Here is an 18,781-nt window from a genome sequence, read left to right on the forward strand (position 1 = left end):
CAGTGGTGGAGGCATGATCCACGGGCCACCCGGTGGAGGGAGAGAGCCTTCCATTTGCACACAAATAATATTATTCATCATTTTTTCATCATCTCATGATGTGATATTTAATAATTAGAAATTATTTATTATATTTTACTTTTAAATCAATCATCTAATATCTCATCATGAAATAATTTTTTTTATTGTTAATACGTTCATCTTCAATTGTCATGATATTTTAAATTTTTGTATGCCTTCAAGTTTTTAACAATATTTTTACTTATTATCTATATATCAATTATTTGGTAAAAGAAAAAAAAAAAATAAAAAATTTTAGCGTATGGTAAAAAAATATAAAAAAAAATATAATGTATGATACGTGAGTTTATATTTAGAATTTTTCATTAGGTAAACTCAAGGAACGCCGCACCAAGAAGTTTCCGTTAATTGAAAGACAAGGCCAACGAGGTCAAATGATGAAAATTCACTGCGACCGGTCTTATTACTTCACCCCAAACTTCGTATGTTTTTCCGTTTCTTTATTTTGTCTGTCTCCCTGTCTGCTACTGTCCTATTTCATTTTTTGTGATCTTTGTTTTTCTTGTTTGCAGGACATGAGAGAGGAGAGGAGAGGAGATAACGGAAAATGGTTGTCTAAATACCAATACAGTCTGCTCCTTTTCAGTTCACACTGTCTAGTTTTCTCTCTCTCCCACACGAGACATTGCTGAATTCCGCTGAATTTTAACACTTTCCTCATCATCTGCTAAGAAAAACCACATTTTCCTACCTACTATCACTCCCCCAATACACTTAAGTCCTTTGAATTCGATTTCAATTCCCCATTTCTTTCTATTTGTTTTTTGGCGCCGAGCTTGTTGTTTATTTTTATCTATCCCTGGTGTTGTTGGTTTACTATCGGATTCTGCCTGGACTTAGCTTTCATTTGTCTAAGTTTGGGAATTGGGTTTGATTGGAGGGGCTGAATTTGGTGAAAAGACAAACTTTTGCGTGTGTTCACTAATTGGGAAAGTTCGAGATCTGGCGGGTTTTCTTTTGGGATCTCTCTGGTTGTTGGATTGGTTTTGATTCAAATTATCGGTTTGGATCCGATCGGGGGAGAAACAGCGCCGTCACATGGCGCTGTTCAGAAGGTTCTTCTACCGCAAGCCTCCGGATCGGCTTCTTGAGATCTCCGAAAGGGTCTACGGTAACTTTTTTTAACCGTTTATCATTCCCCATTTTCCTTTTCTTTTATTGTCGTGTGTCCACCTTTTGAGTGCCCCAGCAATGGTGTAATTCTCGAGCTTTCGGCCATTTCTGTTGTCTTCGTGAAGTTGAGAAAATGCTCAGTTTTGTAATTCCGTGTGCAATTTAGGTTCCACTGAGTCCCGCTTTGGGAGTTCCATTGCATTTTAAGATACTGCAGAATGCATAGTGAATATTTTTCAATTGTGGTGTTTTTTTCATCCTTCTCCTCTTTTGAAATTTGTATTGGTGCTCTGTTTCTTAGGTAGTTTCCTCATACGAGAGTGTAGTATTTAGCATAACTTTCTTCTCTAGGTGATTAGACAAATGCTGGTGAAGTAGTTTCCTGCTTGTTTATTATTGTGTTCTCTTGTTGGGATTCATCGGGTGGGAATAACTGAGGCATGGACCAGAAAGCACCAGGAATTGGATTGAGCAGATCAAATTCAACTGTACATCTAGCGGATTTCTCTTTTAATGTTGCGTGTGGATCTACTAGAGCTTAGGGATAGAGGCACCTAACAGTAATTGATACTTGGAGGGGGAACAGAATTTATAAAAGTAGGCCCGAATATGATGAATAGTTGAAGAGTTTCAGGGAAACAAAGCAACTGTTCGGTAAGGAGCATCAATTTGGGGTCTAAATTTTTGTGGACAATTTGGACCTCTATAGATCTGACAAATGTGGATGGTTTTGCTCTGATATTTTGGGAAACAAATATGCCATTGTATTCTTTTAAAAAAAAAAAAAAATCAATTTCATTGTTTTATGGCTAGCAAGAGCAGTAATTTGCTGCGTAATTTTAATAAAGCTTATTTTATGTCATGGACTGAATGGTTTCTATATGTTTAGAACTGTTTTTTCTTTTCTTTTCTTCTTTTCTTTTTCATTTCTTTTTCCTTATACTTTAGCTATTTGTAGCTGTTTTTTCTTCTAAAAAGAAAAAAATGCTTTTCTGTCACTATGCACCATGAGTTTAGTCAAAATTCTTAACTTTCTTTATGGCTCCTTATTTGATTTTTGAAGACCATATACCAATTATGGGTGTTGATTATCTTATTTCTCTTTTCTTCTTTTCTAGTGTTTGATTGTTGCTTCTCCACGGATGTCTTGGAAGAAGATGAGTACAGAGTGTACATGGGTGGCATTGTAGCTCAGTTACAGGACCACTTTCCTGATGCTTCTTTCATGGTGTTTAACTTTAGAGAAGGGGAGAGGCGAAGTCAAATTTCAGATATATTGTCTCAATATGACATGACAGTTATGGATTACCCTCGACAATATGAGGGGTGTCCTCTTCTGCCATTGGAGATGATCCACCACTTCCTTCGATCAAGTGAAAGTTGGTTGTCATTGGAAGGGCAACAAAATGTGCTGTTGATGCACTGTGAAAGAGGAGGATGGCCTGTGCTTGCATTCATGCTTGCAGGTCTTCTGTTATACCGAAAACAGTACAGTGGGGAGCAGAAGACTCTTGACATGGTTTACAAGCAAGCTCCAAAGGAACTTCTTCATCTTTTGTCTCCTCTAAACCCACAGCCTTCTCAGCTGAGATATCTTCAATATATATCTAGAAGAAATTTAGGTTCTGATTGGCCTCCATCAGATACACCTTTACTTCTGGATTGCCTGATTCTGAGAGTCCTTCCACTATTTGATGGGGGAAAAGGTTGCAGGCCTGTTATACGTGTTTATGGTCAGGACCCTTCAACACCAGCTAATAGAAGTTCTAAGCTTTTGTTTTCAACTTCAAAGACGAAAAAGAATGTGCGCTACTATCTAAAGGTAATTCCTAAGTCACAAATCTGAATCTGGAAATTAGATTTTACCAAATATGTAAGTGGTCTTATGAACTTTAAAGCAGGCAGAGTGTATGCTGGTGAAAATTGATATCCATTGCCGTGTTCAAGGGGATATTGTTCTTGAGTGCATCCATTTGGATGAAGATCTAGTACATGAGGAGATGATCTTCATAGTTATGTTCCACTCAGCATTTGTGAGGTCAAACATTCTGATGCTCAACCGCGATGAAATTGATGTTCCGTGGGATGCCAAGGACCAATTCCCAAGGGACTTTAGCGCAGAGGTAAGTTGTTGCGACTTTTCTGTTAGTGTCTTTTCCTAAAGCTGTAGGTGCTGAATTCATTCTCATATGTGTATCAGGTACTTTTTTCAGATGCTGATGCTGTTGTGCCTGCTCTTACTACAGTCATAGCCAGTGAAGGAAATGAGGCAGAAATTGCTTCACCTGAGGAATTTTTTGAGGTGGAAGAGATTTTTAGCAATGTGGTTGATGGGCAGGAAGGGAAGGGGGATTTGGATCCTTACGCATTTCAAGACTGTGCATCAGATGATGGAACCCACAAACGGGATGTAAAGTTGGTTTCTAATATTGATGCAGTGAAGGACATTGCTGTTGATGATGTGAAATATAAAATGGATGAGAAGGTGGGTTCTGATCATTTGGTGAAGGACATTGGTGTTGATGATGGTGATATCAAGCTAGATTTCATACTAGCTGCTGCTGATATGCAGCCAAGTATGGAAACCAAGGAAGTGGTGGAAGATTTGTGTGGCAAATTGGATGAGATGGGAGACAAAGATGATGGAGGAAACAGTTTTACACAGAAGACTTTAGATTCCAGGGTTCCCCAGAAAAAGTTGACTACTGATGTCCCCAGACAAAAATCAGAGAAAGTTCTACCTAATGTGCCTAAGAAACAGCCTACACTCAGTACAAAACCAGCTGCAGATTCAGTTATCGCCAAACAAAAGACTAAACAGCAGGAGTCTCATGCAAAACTGGCAAAGCCAAATGCAGTATCTAGGTGGATCCCTCCTAACAAAGGCTCTTATACTAATTCAATGCATGTATCATATCCACCATCAAGATATAACAGTGCGCCAGCTGCTCTTGGTGCTAATGTTCCTTCAAAGGATTCTAATGCAGTTCCCAAATTAAAAGCTTCTTTTGATACCCCCACTGCTGTGGTTTCAACTGATGGGACCAATGATCTGAAAAGTCGTAAGGTGGATCCTGTGAAGCCTTCAGGTTCTACCCAAGAGGCAGTTGCTTCATGCCCACCATCATTGGTACCATCAATTAAAGATTCATATTCATCCTCACAAACTCAAGCACAACATATTAGCCTGCAGCAAGTAGTTCCCCCTCCTCCCCCGCCACCACAACATTATAGCACCCCTTCGTTTTCAACCTTTCCATCCATGTATCCTTCATCGCCTTCCCAACCTTTGCAGGTGGGTGCCACACCTCCACCTCCACCTCCACCTCCACCTCTACCTCCTAAAAGGCAGAATAGTGCTACCATGCTTCTTTCACCACCTCCTCCGCCTCCGCCTCCGCCTCCCCCTCCCCCTCCTCCTTTTGTGAGCACATTTACTGCACCAAACCTTGGAGTTGGAGTGCGCACTCCTCCTCAGCCTCCACCTCCACCACCCGTACCTCCTTTATATGGAGCTCCCCCAAAATTGCCTCCACCATTTGTATCCCCACCACAACCATTGCTCGTGGCAAGAGCCCCACCTCCACCACCCCCTCCAGCACATGGAGCCCCACCTCCTCCACCACCACCTCCAGTTCGTGGAGCCCCACCTCCTCCACCACCACCTCCAATTCGTGGAGCTCCAAATTTGGCCCCTTCAATAGTTGGAGTGCCACTGCCACCTCCACCTCCACCTCCTTTAATGCATGGAGCACCACCACCGCCACCACCACCACCACCACCACCACCTCCAATCCATGGAGCACCACCTCCTCCGCCACCTCCTATAGGTCAAGGCCCACCTCCCACATCACGTGGTGCACCACCCCCTCCACCTCCGCCTGGAACTCGTGTACCTGGCCCTTCGGCTCCACCCAGGCCTTTAGGTGGTGTACCTCCTCCACCTCCGCCATTAGGTGCCAAAGGACCAAATGCTGCAGCTGATGCAAGAGGCTTGTCTTTAGGGAGAGTGCGTGGGCTTTCACGTCCTACAGGGATGGGGGCGACTACTACAGCTCCTCGAAGATCCTCATTGAAGCCTTTGCATTGGAGCAAGGTAACCAGGGCTTTGCAAGGAAGTTTATGGGAAGAATTGCAAAGATATGGAGACTCTCAAATGTATTCTAACTCTTCTCGCTGATCAAATCTTTTACTTAAGATCACATGCTGATGTGTTTTCCCCCATGAATAGTATTGCTTCAGTTCCAACGGATCATATGTTTTCCTTCTTTTATATATAAAATTCACTGTTCTTACTTCATATTCGGTGAACTTTTTGTTCTTTTATCTCAGTGCGCCGGGATTTGATGTGTCAGAGTTAGAGAGCCTTTTCTCTGCAACAGTTCCAAAACCTGCTGATGCAGGAGGTAAAGCTGGTGCACGGCGTAAATCTGTTGGATCCAAGACTGACAAAGTCCAGCTGGTAATCTGATATTTCTATGGTGTCCTAGAAATCCTTTGTTTTTCTCCTTTGACAATGTCCTTGAAGTTCAGTTGTTTGAGAGTGCTGATTCTACTGTTCATATTCCCGTAATCTTGGATTGAATTAAATATTCTCCTCTGCTATGATTTGTGATGGATTCTTGATTTGAGCCAAATTTCAATTTTCAATCACTTGAATAAATTTTTGTTATTGGCACCGGGTGTTAGAGGACAAAGTCCTGACCAATACCGAGGCTGCACAAGCTCTCAATAAGGAGTTTCCCGCAAGTGCACCTTGGGTAATTCAATGGAAAAATCTCCTAATTCGATGGTCCTTAGAAATTTTTTGCACCCAAGAGGTTTTGAACCTTAGACCTGGAGGGAGCATACCACCAAGACCAAGGCTCTCACCGCTTGAGCCAACCCCTAGGGCTTATCACTTCATCAATGACATCAATAAGAGCTAAATTTGTGAGGAGATAGTCATATCAGTCTAGTATTTGGCACAAGAAATTTAAGGAATATAATTTCTTGATAGCTTTCAGATTGTTAGAACAGAGCTAGCACTCCATTCCTCTTAGTCAAAATTTTGATCGTTTATGTTGGTAAATCTAATTTATGTTACCATTTGTTCCAAAGACCATCAGATTTAATCTTTATCTAATTTTTTAATAGATGCTAGTCATAAATTCTACTCTAGAAGAAGTGTGTTTGCATTTATAAATTGGCATTCATGCACATATGGCTGAGAAAGATGCATGCCAGTGTCTTTTCTATGTGCAAAAATTTAATATTTGTCATCGTTTCTGCTAAAGAAAAGGAAAACATAAAGGTGTATGTAGGGTGTGTATATTTCACTTAATATGTTCAGAGAAAAAGAGAGGTGTACAGTTCATGGTGGAAATAACTATATAATGATTCAAAGATATCTGTAACCCATTTTCTTACTGTACTTAAGGTAGATTTTATTTGGTTGAAATTCAGCAGGTTTATATTGGTGAAACTTGTTGACAGTCGATGATTAAAGCTGAATTTAACCCCTGGTACTCTTGCAATATGATGTTCTGATATTATTTCTCTTTAAACTTGTTTGATGGATTGTAGATTGACCTGAGGAGAGCCAACAACACTGAAATTATGCTTACAAAAGTTAAGATGCCGCTTTCTGATATGATGGTGAGCTATATGGTCCTCACTTTCATATGAGTTTGATTACTTTCATGATTTGCGGACAAACTGACAATTTTCTCTCTAAAATGGATACATGGAGTTAATGCAGTGCATTCTAGCTTATCTGTTGGATTTCATGTCCCGGTAGAAGAATACTCCTTTTATTTTATTTTATTTTTATTTCATAATATCGAAACATGATTAACCTTTCATTAGTACTAAAGGCAAAAAGGGCTGTTGTTCCAAGCCTGAAGTTTGTACAATCATTTTAATGCAAAATGTGGACTGGACCATGAAAGAACACTGTAAAGCTTTGATTGATAGTTATACACCAACTTGTGGCCTTTGAGAAAACATATAGGGTGGCTTTTATTTGACCCTTGCATATCTTACCAATCTAAATTTGAACCTAATGATTCCAGCAAAACTTTGCATTGCTAAAATATCTTAGCTTCATAAAAGTGAGTCTTGGGAAAAAACTAGACAGGTCTTCATCACTTGGGTTATAAGCTTTGGTCACTCGATATATGGGATCTGCAAGTGGTTAAAAGAATAATGCAAGGTGTTTTGAGGAACATTTAGGTATTTAGTGAAACTGCCACTAAATTTTATGAGCCTGGAAATATATGGTTATGCTTCAATCGTAAAATTTAAATGTTTAGGAAACAAAATAGGTCCGATCATGTTAAACCAAGCATAACTTGTATTGACATTTGTTGACCTGACTTTGACTTCAAAGTTCAAACTATCAAAACAAGAATTAGTTCAAAACAAATATGGACTCTGTATAGGGGCTATGCCCTTATTTATTTCAGAGACAAAATTGTTGTATGCCAACTGCCAGCATGGTTTGGCGCTAGAAGATAGAAGCGTCATAATTTTTGGTTGAAGAATGTATCGAATACTGCTAGGAGGCAGTATGTGATCTCTTCACGTTAAGGTGCCCACTTGATCTCACTGAAGTTTTGATTTGTGTTTTTAGGAAACTGACTGTCCTAGAAAAATTAATTTTTAAAACTATGGCATGTGCAAATGTATCAAGACCTTTTAAGCTTCGTTCTTAGAAAGTTTCTCCTGAGAACACATTCTGTAGAATGATAATGTCAATGGGCAGCAATGCTGCCCATTATTGTTTATGATTCTTTCCTTATACAACTCTTTCCTTATTTCTCTAGTTACCATTTGACAGATAAGAACATTCCTGCAATTTAATGGTTATACTCTTGATTTGGAAACAAAAAATAGAAACTGAGAAAAATATTTTAATGGTTGCCGAAAAATTGTATTTGGGAATGGTCATTGGTTTTGTGTACAATCATGCATGTGTGCGCATGTTTTTGTTACTGTTGTTTTATCTTATTGTATATTTTGGGCTCTGTTATAGAATAATGTTAGTACAAAACTAAATGGACTTGATGATTTCAATGGCCCAAAGGCATGGTGTTTTACTCTTATGTCCACCTTAATATTATATCGAATACTTGTGGGTGAACTTTCAATTTCTTGGTTCCAGCTGATCAACATGAGAACAAAATTGAGGATGCTAGCAAAATTCATCTTACCCTTTGTTTTTAATCCTGAATCAGTTTGGAATGTGGTAATTGCGAGGATGGAGTCTATCTAAGAGAAGGGTGTATGAAGTTTCATTCTATATTGCATTAGTACCCCAGGATAGCAGTACCTCTCTGTGGAGGAGGGGGGCTCCCATGAGGCGAGCTTCTTTCTTTGGATGGCTGCATTCAACAAGATCTGTACTCGGAATAATCTATGGAAGAGTCGTATTATAGTTGTAGAATGGTGTTGCATGTGCTAGAGGAATGGAAAGTCAGTTGATCATCTTTCACTTCACTATTAGGTTGCTAGCACATTATGGCAAGTTCGGTTTAGCCTTTATGAGTTAAGTTGGGTAATGCCTAGGCAGTCCTCGAACTTCCATTTCAATCTGTCCTTCTCAGCATCCTAGGGTGGAGTGGTTCGGTAGGCACCAAAATGCAACCTTATGGAAAATGATCCTGATTTGTGTATCATGGAGAGCATATGGAGGGGGGAGAAATGAATGAAGCTTTGAGGGTTCATGAGTCCCGCTGAAGAGCTCATGGCTTTCTTTTTCAGTGCACTTTATCAATGGATGACAGCCAATATATGTCTCTCTAGCATTAGTTTTCAGGACTAGATCTCTTCTGTGTCTAACTATGTGTTTCCAATGATATTATTCCTTGTGAACTTTGACTATGTCTTCTATTTTTTTCATGATTAATAGAACTTAGTTTACTTATAAAAATAATATATTTTTGTAATTCTTATTATTCCATTTCTTGTTCCTATTATTTTTCTTTATACAGTTATTATTAGTATTATTTTGAATATCTCTTCTCATTGACGGATTTAAAGATGATAGGATGTTTTGGGGTTAAATTGAAAGTTTGAGGAAAGATTCTACCATGGGGGTAACAGGAATTTTGTCTCTTTTTCCTTTTTCACTTAGGTAAACCTTGCTGCACTAAATAAGGTTTAATGCTGTTCTGTACTTTTTTTTTCTCTCTCTTGGTGCTTTTAAGTACTGCATTCCTGCAACTGAGTAGGTTTCTCACGCGTTATAAACCATTATGGGTAGATGAGAAGTGAGACTCTGAAGTGGTAATGGCTCCCCTGTGTTCTTATCCTTTAGGTGTCATAGTGTTGCAACTAATTAGGTATAAATTAAATTGAAGCTCTGATTTGGTTTTTATGGTTGAAATGGGCTGGTAATGTTTTCTTTTTCTTTTTCCTGAACAATGTTCCTAACTTCCTACTAGGTATTTGCTAACAATCTATTATATGCATATTATCAGGCTGCAGTTCTTGCAATGGATGAATCAGTATTAGATGTTGACCAGGTGGAGAATCTCATAAAATTTTGTCCCACCAAAGAGGAGATGGAACTTCTAAAGGTGATGGTTTCAAATATATTATGATTCCTTTTAATATCTTGTCAGCACTTTATCGATGAATTTTTATATTGAAGAGTCTTTGAATTATGTTCATCTGCTTATGAGTATATAGTTTGGCATTGTTTTTTTTTTTTTTTGTACTTGTATTTGTTCGATTTTGATTTGTTTTTTGTTTATTTAGGGCTACACTGGTGACAAGGAGAACCTGGGAAAGTGCGAACAGGTCTGCAAAAGTTTCTTTTTCCTGATCACTTCATGTCTTTTTATATGTTTCCTGATCACAACCTTGAACGTGTGAATTTATGCTACTTGATAAATGATATAATTTGGTGATTTATGCATTATAGTGTACCTGGTGTTCTATTCATGTAGCTTTCTGAATTTTGATCTGGTCTTGTCTTCCTTGATCTTAAAGTTGTTTACATAACAGTAACTCTCTCTCTCTCTCTCTCTCTCTCTCTCTCTCTCTCTCTATTAGAACAAGTTAACGGTGAACATTTATCTCACCGAATTGGTGAGAAGGTTCTCTGGATTCTACGCAGTCTTTTTTCCTTTCTGTTTTAGTGGGTTCTCTTTCTCTCATTCGATGTAAAATCTTGTTGTAGTAATTAACAAGAATGACTAGCTGTCTATGTCAATTATTCAGTTTACTGATCTGTTTAAGTCAGAAATTGTTTGAATAGCCGGGAGGAAAGAAAGGGCGGTGGATTATATATCTTTTGTTTTTTTTTTTCTCATTTTTCACTTGATATAAAACCTCACTTATCCTTTTTGGTAGCAAGAAAAAAATCCTCGTCATCCTCATATTTTATTATTCTTGCTTGCTCCATACCAAAATAGACGAGATGCTCATCTTTTTGGCTTGTCCTAAAATACATTTTAGTTCCCAAAAATTAAAGCATTTGTTACTTAAGTTCTCATATCATGCTTAAATTTGGATCGACATTTTTTTCCAGAATAATTGAATCCACATTGTGTGCAAGTTGTAGACATCTAATATATTTTGGGAGAGAGGAAATAAAACTTTTTAAAATGCCTTCTGATGTCGTTTGTTTGATTGTTTTTTATATGGCATTCATTGAAATTCTGGAGCATCCCTTATTTATGGCTTTTTTTGGTTGAATACATGGTTTTAACATATATGTAAAGCTTTGTTATTTTACGTGTGTGTATATATGTATTTCAGTACTTTTTGGAGCTGATGAAAGTGCCTCGGGTTGAGTCGAAATTACGAGTATTCTCTTTCAAGATTCAGTTCAGCTCTCAGGTTTGGTGGTAACTTCCATGCTTGATTTTAAATTTTTAAATCTCATGAATAAATCTTTTTTTCCATAGTCATCTCCTTGTTGAACCCCTTTCAGATCTCAGAATTTAAAAAGAGTTTGAACACTGTAAATTCTGCATGTGAAGAGGTATGTCACTAGTGGTTGCAAGTCTTTCCAGTTTCTGTGCTTCTCTTTTCAGCTTAGGTAGTCTTTTGTTGGTTAATTAGGTGAGGAAATCAGTCAAACTGAAGGAAGTTATGAAGATTATTCTTTTTATAGGGAATACATTGAACCAAGGAACTGCAAGGGGTAAGGAGTTTAATTATTGCCTAATTCTTACAGTCAATTATTAGTTCAAGAAATATTGGAAGGTTATGTTCTATCTCGACAAAGGAGGCTTATATGTCCTTCCGTCATGAATAATTTGCAAAGAATCTTAAAGACATGTTTTTGAATGCCCATGGACTATTACTATTCTAATGCTCTCTGGCATTGGCATGGCTGATTTTAATACAGACTAATGACTAACAATTGCTATTTATGACCTATGTAATTTATGAAGCATCCTCTTTGTATTCTATTCAACCACCTCATCATTTTATTTTATTTTTTTCATTTTATTTTTTGACCTATCCCAACCCTTCACATGCTAAAAAGACCTTTCAAGGTATTTTTATTACCATAATAAATCCACCCAATTTATTGACATTAAAATTAAAAGATGTTTGAGGACGAAAGGTTTCCTACATTTTATGATTACTAATTCAGTTGAGACGAAAGAATGAGTTCTCATTTATAGTGGTTATTGATTTCTCATGACTTGTTGCTTTGGCTTTCCCACCACTTAGCTCTTCTATTATTTGATTATCACTTTTCCAATAAAGAAAAAAGACTTCATCTTATTGTAGCTATTGATTATTCGTTATTTACCCTGTTAGCTTCCTCACCTTTTAACTATGTTACTTTAATTATTCCTATGCATTGCACTGGTTCACGACTATTGGTTGTAATTTGGAAAGCATCAAGAGTTTTATGTGGGCTTAAACTATCATGAAGTGGATCTGTGATTCCCGAATTCCATCTGTTGGATGCTATTATTCTGTGTTCCATTTGATGACATATTGACTGGATTTTAGCTGACTTATGTTACTGATATAAGATTCAAAGTACTGGCTTTAGAAAGAAGAGGGAGGATTAGTTGAAAATTCTTATGATCATTTGTTTGTTCCCCTTCTGCAATTTACACATTGTGAGCTATTTTGAAGAAAAAAAGCTTCTTGGAATTTACTGCCACCTACTAATTGTGGAATGCGCTTTTGTATGGCAGTCTTTGTGCAACTTCCATTCTCAGAGGCACACTCTTTGTTGTACTGAATGATTGAACAGTTATGAAATTGAAGTTGAAAAGGAAAAGGAAGAAGCTAAACTTGTCTATGGATTATAGTTTCATTCTTTTCTTAAATTATTGTTGCACAACTCTACATAACATGGACCATATTCTTTAGATCCTCTGCTTTTTAATTGATGTCATATCTTATAAACCTTCAAGATTAGGGGATTTTTCAGACCTTATTCATCTTAATTCTGTATGATCCCAAAACATATAGGCTCTGCAATTGGATTCAAGTTGGACAGTCTTCTAAAGCTCACTGATACACGTGCTTCTAACAGTAAGATGACGCTCATGCATTATCTTTGCAAGGTATGGTTCCTGTATTTTTCTGTCAATTATGCATATCAATATATCTTCGTTGGCTCAGAGAGGAGACGCTGTTCTGAATTTTAGGGTTGGGTCGGGGGGCAGGTTGGGTTGGTCCAGTGCATGTCTTAGCTGAGTTAACCTAATTGATTTTGTGGAACATCAGTCTAGAACTGGCCTAAAACGAATTGAGTATTCAATTCTAGTTGGGTCAGTATGAAAAAGTTCATGCATCGTGCTTAGGCTGATACTTTTTTATTTTTATTTTATTTTTATTTTTATCTCCAATGTGTTGTTTCTCTCTGTTGCACTTTAAAAAATTTCATTTCCAAGAGGTCAAATTCCAAGAAGCCCATAGAAGGTATTGTAAAATTAATTGTAAAAAATGTTACAGCAACTTAACTCTCAGGAAGGATACATGACATAGAATTTTTTAGTACTTTGTTGTTAACGATAGGGCAAAAAGCCTAGGAAGTTTTGGTTAGTTTGTTCTAGTGCTGTACCGGTCTTGGCGCAACCTATTCTGCTGGTCAGATGTGTTTTTCTCACCAAGTTTTGCTGCACATAATTTCACTTCTGGATTGGCGATTAGTCTTTTATCCTTAATCTCAAATTTGGTTTTCTTGTTACTCAGCTTTTGGCGAATAATTCACCAGAACTTCTTGATTTTCACCTGGACTTCGTTAGCCTTGAAGGAGCATCTAAGGTAACCATCCATTTTTTGATGGTATGAATATTGTCTTTAGACGATGCTTATATGGTTTTCTTTCTTCCTTGAAGATACAATTGAAGTCTTTAGCAGAAGAAATGCAAGCTATAATCAAGGGACTAGAAAAGGTTAGGCAGGAGCTGACTGCATCCGAAAATGATGGTCCCGTATCTGAAGTTTTCCATAAGGTGTGTAGTTTTTTTTTTTTTGTAATATTACTTATTCTTAAATAATCATCAAAAGTGCTTCTTGATACATTAATTTTGATTAACATTACTTATCAAAAAATTAATTTTGATTAACATTTAGTTTTCTATTGATGTTCAGTTTTTTGCTTCCATTGGCTCGAAATTTCTTTTTGTTTCTTTTTCTTTTTTTATTATTTTATTTTATTTTATTATTTTATTTTTTTTTATAAGTTCAGCTACCTGCTTGACTTATTTTCTCTTAATATTATTTACTTGTCTAAAAAAAGATCGAGAATCAATGAATTGTCAATTATTCAAATGAATATATAAAATGAACAAAAATAAAGAACACTTTGTCCCTCAATTAATAAATAGAAAACAAATGGGCAGGAAAAAGAATAAGAACATTTCAACTTATAACTTCTAAGCCTCTTCCTTATGGTCACTGATAAAAAAACAAAAAACGAAATAAAACCTCTTAGTTATGGTCCACTTCCAAAGTGTGGAGTTAGTATACAGGAAATTTATTCATGGCATAAAATTGGGCAATTAAGAGAAATTGTGAACGAATTGTGAACGAATTGAACTTCAGTTGTCATGGCAGGCATGAAGGAGTTTATGTAGAGCTTTTGAGTTACTATTAGATTTGTTGTACAGCTATTAATCTGGACAAATTGGCATCCTATGTGGTTTTATATTGGTTTGCCCTTTTAGGAGGGTTAGTGAATCTGTGCTAGTTGACTAAAGTCTATATCTATGTCCCCACTGCATTTTGTGCATTAAGAATTTAGGGAATTACCATTTGGAGAAATTTATGAAGAGAAGAATTACTTCTTGTCGGTGATGGTACATTGACAGTCAAAAGGCAAAATTATGACGTTCTGGAGATTTTCATTTTTCTTGAAATTTATTTTGCATGATGCTTGGACTTGACCCATTTTACATCTCCGGACTTGACCCATTTTACATCTCCTTTTGGGGATGCAGTACCATGTGGTTAAGAACCGAGTCTATTCTTGTTACAAGTTCTCTTCAAAGTTTTACACATTATACATACAATTTGTACTTGGAGCCCCACTTGAACATATGTAGACTTCATTTCAGCATTTACTATCACGGGTCTAATTAGGTCACCCAACACGATACATTAATTGTAATATAAGTTGTTATGCTTTGATTTCCTATGTACACTTCGGATATGTTTCAATTGATATATTTACTATTCATACATGTCCTTTCCTTAAGAAAGACTTGAGACCTGCTGGCTGCTCAATAATGGGTTGTGAACCTATCATGGGTCCCAAGGTTGTCCAATCATGAAGGGCATCCTTCTCCAAGATTGTGGCTTTTCCTTCATCTTTTCTGTGTTATTTTTATTTTTATTTTTTCTGCTAGGGGTTGTGTCTGCATTTCTGCCGACTTTTCAGAGGCACTGCATGTCTATTCTGTTATTGTGTTTGTATCGAAGGTGTCTGCACTTCTGCTAGGGATGGATATGCTTCTTTTCCAAGGATTTTCTGTCTGCTGCATTTGTTTACAAATAAAAACGTCTCTTAGGTTAATATAGATAGTTATAATTGAATGAATCTGGACTTTGATGTGCAATGAAGATTTGGATATAAATTTTGTTATATGATTTGGGGTATTGGTTTTTATTATGAACTGTTTGGCCCTAAAGTTATTGTCTTTCAGAATGTCCTTCCAAATCATTGCATTCTGTCCAGGAAAAATATTATCTATTGAGTTTCTAGTTGCCTTGGTATATGCACATCTTCTTGTTTTTGGCTGGATATTGTGTTTATGTTTTTTCCTGACTGTTTTTGCTATTTTGCCATAGACATTGAAAGAATTCGTTGGCATTGCTGAGACAGAGGTGACATCTGTTACAAATCTCTACTCTGTGGTGGTAGGTCGATGATATCTACAACTTCTACATTACATTATCTAATGAAGTGAAGATCATGCCCTTAATCTTTCTTTGGTGGACAGGGTAGAAATGCAGATGCACTTGCACTTTATTTTGGTGAGGATCCTGCCCGTTGCCCATTCGAGCAAGGTAAGTCCTACTTTTTAATAAAGCAATAATAAGTTTTAGGCTTTTTTTTTTTCACAGGATTAAAAGGTCTTCTTTATGATCTTTTTTGGTTTTATTATTAAATAGAGAAAGTGGTCTACTCCATGTTTATCCTTTATGGACTTGATATATTAGTTTTGGCTAGATATAGTTTTCATTTTTGGCTGGATATAGTTTGGATGCTATTTTCAGCTGAATTGAATGATTGCACGTCTTGGATATACCTTGGGAATTATCTTTTCTTTGGTTTTTTATTAGTAAAAAGTCAGCTTCCAAGTGTAGAGGGGCGTAACCTAATACAGAGGATGCCTTCAAGAGAGAACTTCTTGAATGATTAGAAGAACAAAAATCCATAAAATTCTGAAATAGCAGAAAAATAATATATCCCCAAAGTATCTTGCATTCTACTCTCTTCATATGCCCTAGATTAAGAAAAATGGGATCACCCCCCAAGCAACTAAAATTGTGACCTCCCAATTGACCACTCAAACAATCTATAAAGTCTATCACCCTCAGGAAGGCCCCATTCTATTCTGAAAAGGATTAAAACCACATTCCACAACGATGGATTCCCCCCTTCTTTTGCACATGCAGCACCATTTTGCCACTATGACATTTCTCTTACTTAGATTATCCGAAGTCAAAATCTCCTGAAAAGCCGACCTCCACACAAAGAAACTTTTTTGAAAAATTTGATAGGCAATCAAGAAGTTTTATTCATAAGAAGAACCTATATTAAAAAAAAAAGTTTTATTCATAAGAAGAGAAGGCATAAGAAGGCATAGCCCAAGTACATAGGAAGTATACATGAGAAGTACCTAACTAGGGTTTACAATCGAAAGAAGAAAATCATGGATATGTAGTCCATTAAAATCAATGACCCCCGCCCATAAGAACAAGGTTTTAAAGAAAGAACTATAAGCTCATCCATTGTCCTCTCATGATCCTCGAAGCTTCTATCATTTCTCTCCCGCCATATGCACCAACACATACATATAGGAGCCATTTTCCATATTGCTACCACTTGTGGATTACCTTAGAGGCCTCTCCAGCTTGCTAGAAAATCCACTAGCCTATGAGGCATGACCCATGATAATAAAAACTCCTGCAAAAAAATCATCCCACAAGGTCCTGGCCTCCTCACAATTTAAAAGCATATGATCTATTGACTCCCTATTCTTCTTACACACACAACACCAGTTTAAGACAATTACTTGATGTTTTGCCAGATTGTCTGTAGTAAGAATCTTGCCTAAGGAGGCTGTCGAAACAAAAAAAAAAAAAAAAAAGCTGCTTTTAGAGGAGCTTTCATCTTCCATACATTGCTCCATGGAAAAGTGGTCATACGCTGTGAAATACAGCATCTAAAGTTGGGGCCACTTCCCCTAGGATCTCAATTTTGTAAAATTTTCAGTGGTGATAAGTGAAAGGTGGAGGAAAGTCCCTGAAGACAAGAAAAGGATTTAGTAACTAGGGTTTAACTGAGTACAAGGGACTGTATAGATTACTCAACATAAACTCAAAGATTAGTCATAATGGAAAATTAAGGATAGAAGAAATGAAAAACGGACAAGGAATGGGGATGGAATCAAATTTATCCTCCAATTATTCTATATTAGTCTGTTTTTGTACAAACATATCTAGATTTTTCTTTTCATTTTATCATTGTTTTTTCCATCCATTTTAAAGGGGGACTCGGGAGGATTCTAAGAAAGTTTGGAGCTTTCTAGTTCAGATATACAAGATATGTAAAGACATGCAGGAGTACATTTTGTTGAAGTGAAACCTGGTGCAAAATACCTAAATAATGGAAAGTCAATTGAGTGGGGTAAAAATTATGGTATAAGTTCATCCTGATCCATCATTCAGGATTGTCAAATTTATTGCGGGCCCTTGTTATTTGTTATTTCTATGTGAGAATGCATTAAACTGAATGCTACATTTATTAATGCAGTGACAGCAACTCTTCTAAACTTTGTAAGGTTGTTTCGGAAAGCACATGAGGAGAATTGCAAACAGGCTGAACTGGAGAAAAAGAAAGCCGAGAAGGATGCCGAAATGGAGAAGGCAAAGTGCATTAACCTTACGAAGAAGATGGCGAGATAGATGAAGATTAACTTACATACCCCTGCATGGGAAATTGTGTTCTTGCAAAATGCCGAGCTCTGCCTCAGTGTTGGTGACTAGATGATGGCCAAGGACACAGCTTGTTTGGATGGTCAGAAGCGTGGCTTGATTCAGTATTGGTTCAACAGTCAGCCTTGCTTTAAAGGAGGCAGCAGCGCTATGTGGGCCAGAATTTTGACTGTGCAGAAGTCTTATTGCTTTAATTGGATAATCTTCCATAAGATGATCATGGTCTACTGAAAAATACATTAGATATCTTGCAGCTTGACCAAATTTTGACAAACATTGGGGGTGACATTATTGACTGAGAAGCACGGTACTCCAGGAAGCACGGATGCTATGGAGGTGAGGGATCCAGCTCCTCAAGCACCATTTTGAAAGAAAAATTCCTTAATCTCGGGTCAGAGTTTCATTACCGAATTGGTTTCCATTTGAACCATTCATTTGGCATTTTTTTTTCGCCAGAGTGGATGCCTTTGGGATTGTAAAGCACACGGTCCAACCATACCACGAAACCTTGTACAAAGCTCAACCCTTAGTTTAGAGGTCATTCTTTTTCCTGTAACATAGAAGTCAGTTATTTTTCTTTTCCTTCTAGTTGAGATTTTGATAGGAGCCCGTCCCGAAAGATGTTGTATAGGTTTCACGTTCAGAAAGAGATGTTAGAAGACGGGCTTTCTCTTAGTACAATTGTAACATATCAAAATATAGGCTGCGAGTAGAAGCTGCTTGTTCCTTTTATTTGATTCTTTATCAAAATACTTATTCAGGAAATGTCAAAGGTTCTTGTTTCCTCTGCAATTAGGCTTGTAAATGGAAAGACTACTCGAAAGCCGAACAGGGATAAATTTGTGGCCGTCAGCCGCGGCACACAAAGGGCACTGGGCATTGAATGCTTCATTTTCTAACCTGAACTTGCCAACATTCAACCAAACAGGGAGAATAAAGATCAAATGTTCAATCA

At 37.2% G+C, this 18,781-nt stretch overlaps 1 protein-coding gene across 11 annotated transcripts; it reads left to right on the plus strand.

The window, feature by feature from the left end:
* The first annotated feature begins 395 nt into the window (after positions 1-395).
* Positions 396-18,618, plus strand: LOC122288985 (formin-like protein 20). Of its 11 annotated transcripts, none has more exons than XM_043095838.1 (18): positions 396-503; positions 594-1,192; positions 2,313-3,016; positions 3,093-3,317; positions 3,395-5,352; positions 5,527-5,656; positions 6,760-6,831; positions 9,657-9,755; positions 9,937-9,978; positions 10,942-11,022; positions 11,117-11,167; positions 11,248-11,329; positions 12,628-12,722; positions 13,354-13,425; positions 13,500-13,616; positions 15,454-15,522; positions 15,606-15,672; positions 17,645-18,618. In XM_043095838.1, exons 2-18 carry the CDS (start codon positions 1,120-1,122, stop codon positions 17,794-17,796), a joined length of 4,089 nt encoding a protein of 1,362 aa, XP_042951772.1. In that variant the 5' UTR covers positions 396-503; positions 594-1,119; the 3' UTR covers positions 17,797-18,618. The 11 variants fall into 11 exon arrangements, 8 of the variants coding, with proteins under 8 accessions (XP_042951772.1, XP_042951778.1, XP_042951774.1 ...); XR_006236065.1 differs by lacking the exon at positions 396-503 and adding an exon at positions 17,380-17,530 and having other exon boundaries at positions 524-1,192; positions 17,645-17,756; XM_043095840.1 differs by lacking the exon at positions 396-503 and having other exon boundaries at positions 524-1,192; positions 17,673-18,618.
* The last annotated feature ends 163 nt before the right edge of the window (positions 18,619-18,781 follow it).

Source organism: Carya illinoinensis, chromosome 12 (genome assembly GCF_018687715.1).
Source record: "Carya illinoinensis cultivar Pawnee chromosome 12, C.illinoinensisPawnee_v1, whole genome shotgun sequence".
Taxonomy (NCBI): Eukaryota; Viridiplantae; Streptophyta; class Magnoliopsida; order Fagales; family Juglandaceae; genus Carya; species Carya illinoinensis.

Excerpts from the sequence above, each read along its gene's own strand:
- LOC122288985 (XM_043095838.1), top strand. The coding sequence starts at position 1,120 with ATGGCGCTGTTCAGAAGGTTCTTCTACCGCAAGCCTCCGGATCGGCTT. Across the intron at positions 6,832-9,656 it reads TGCCGCTTTCTGATATGATG|GCTGCAGTTCTTGCAATGGA; the intron begins GTGAGCTATATG and ends GCATATTATCAG. Across the intron at positions 9,979-10,941 it reads ACCTGGGAAAGTGCGAACAG|TACTTTTTGGAGCTGATGAA; the intron begins GTCTGCAAAAGT and ends TATGTATTTCAG.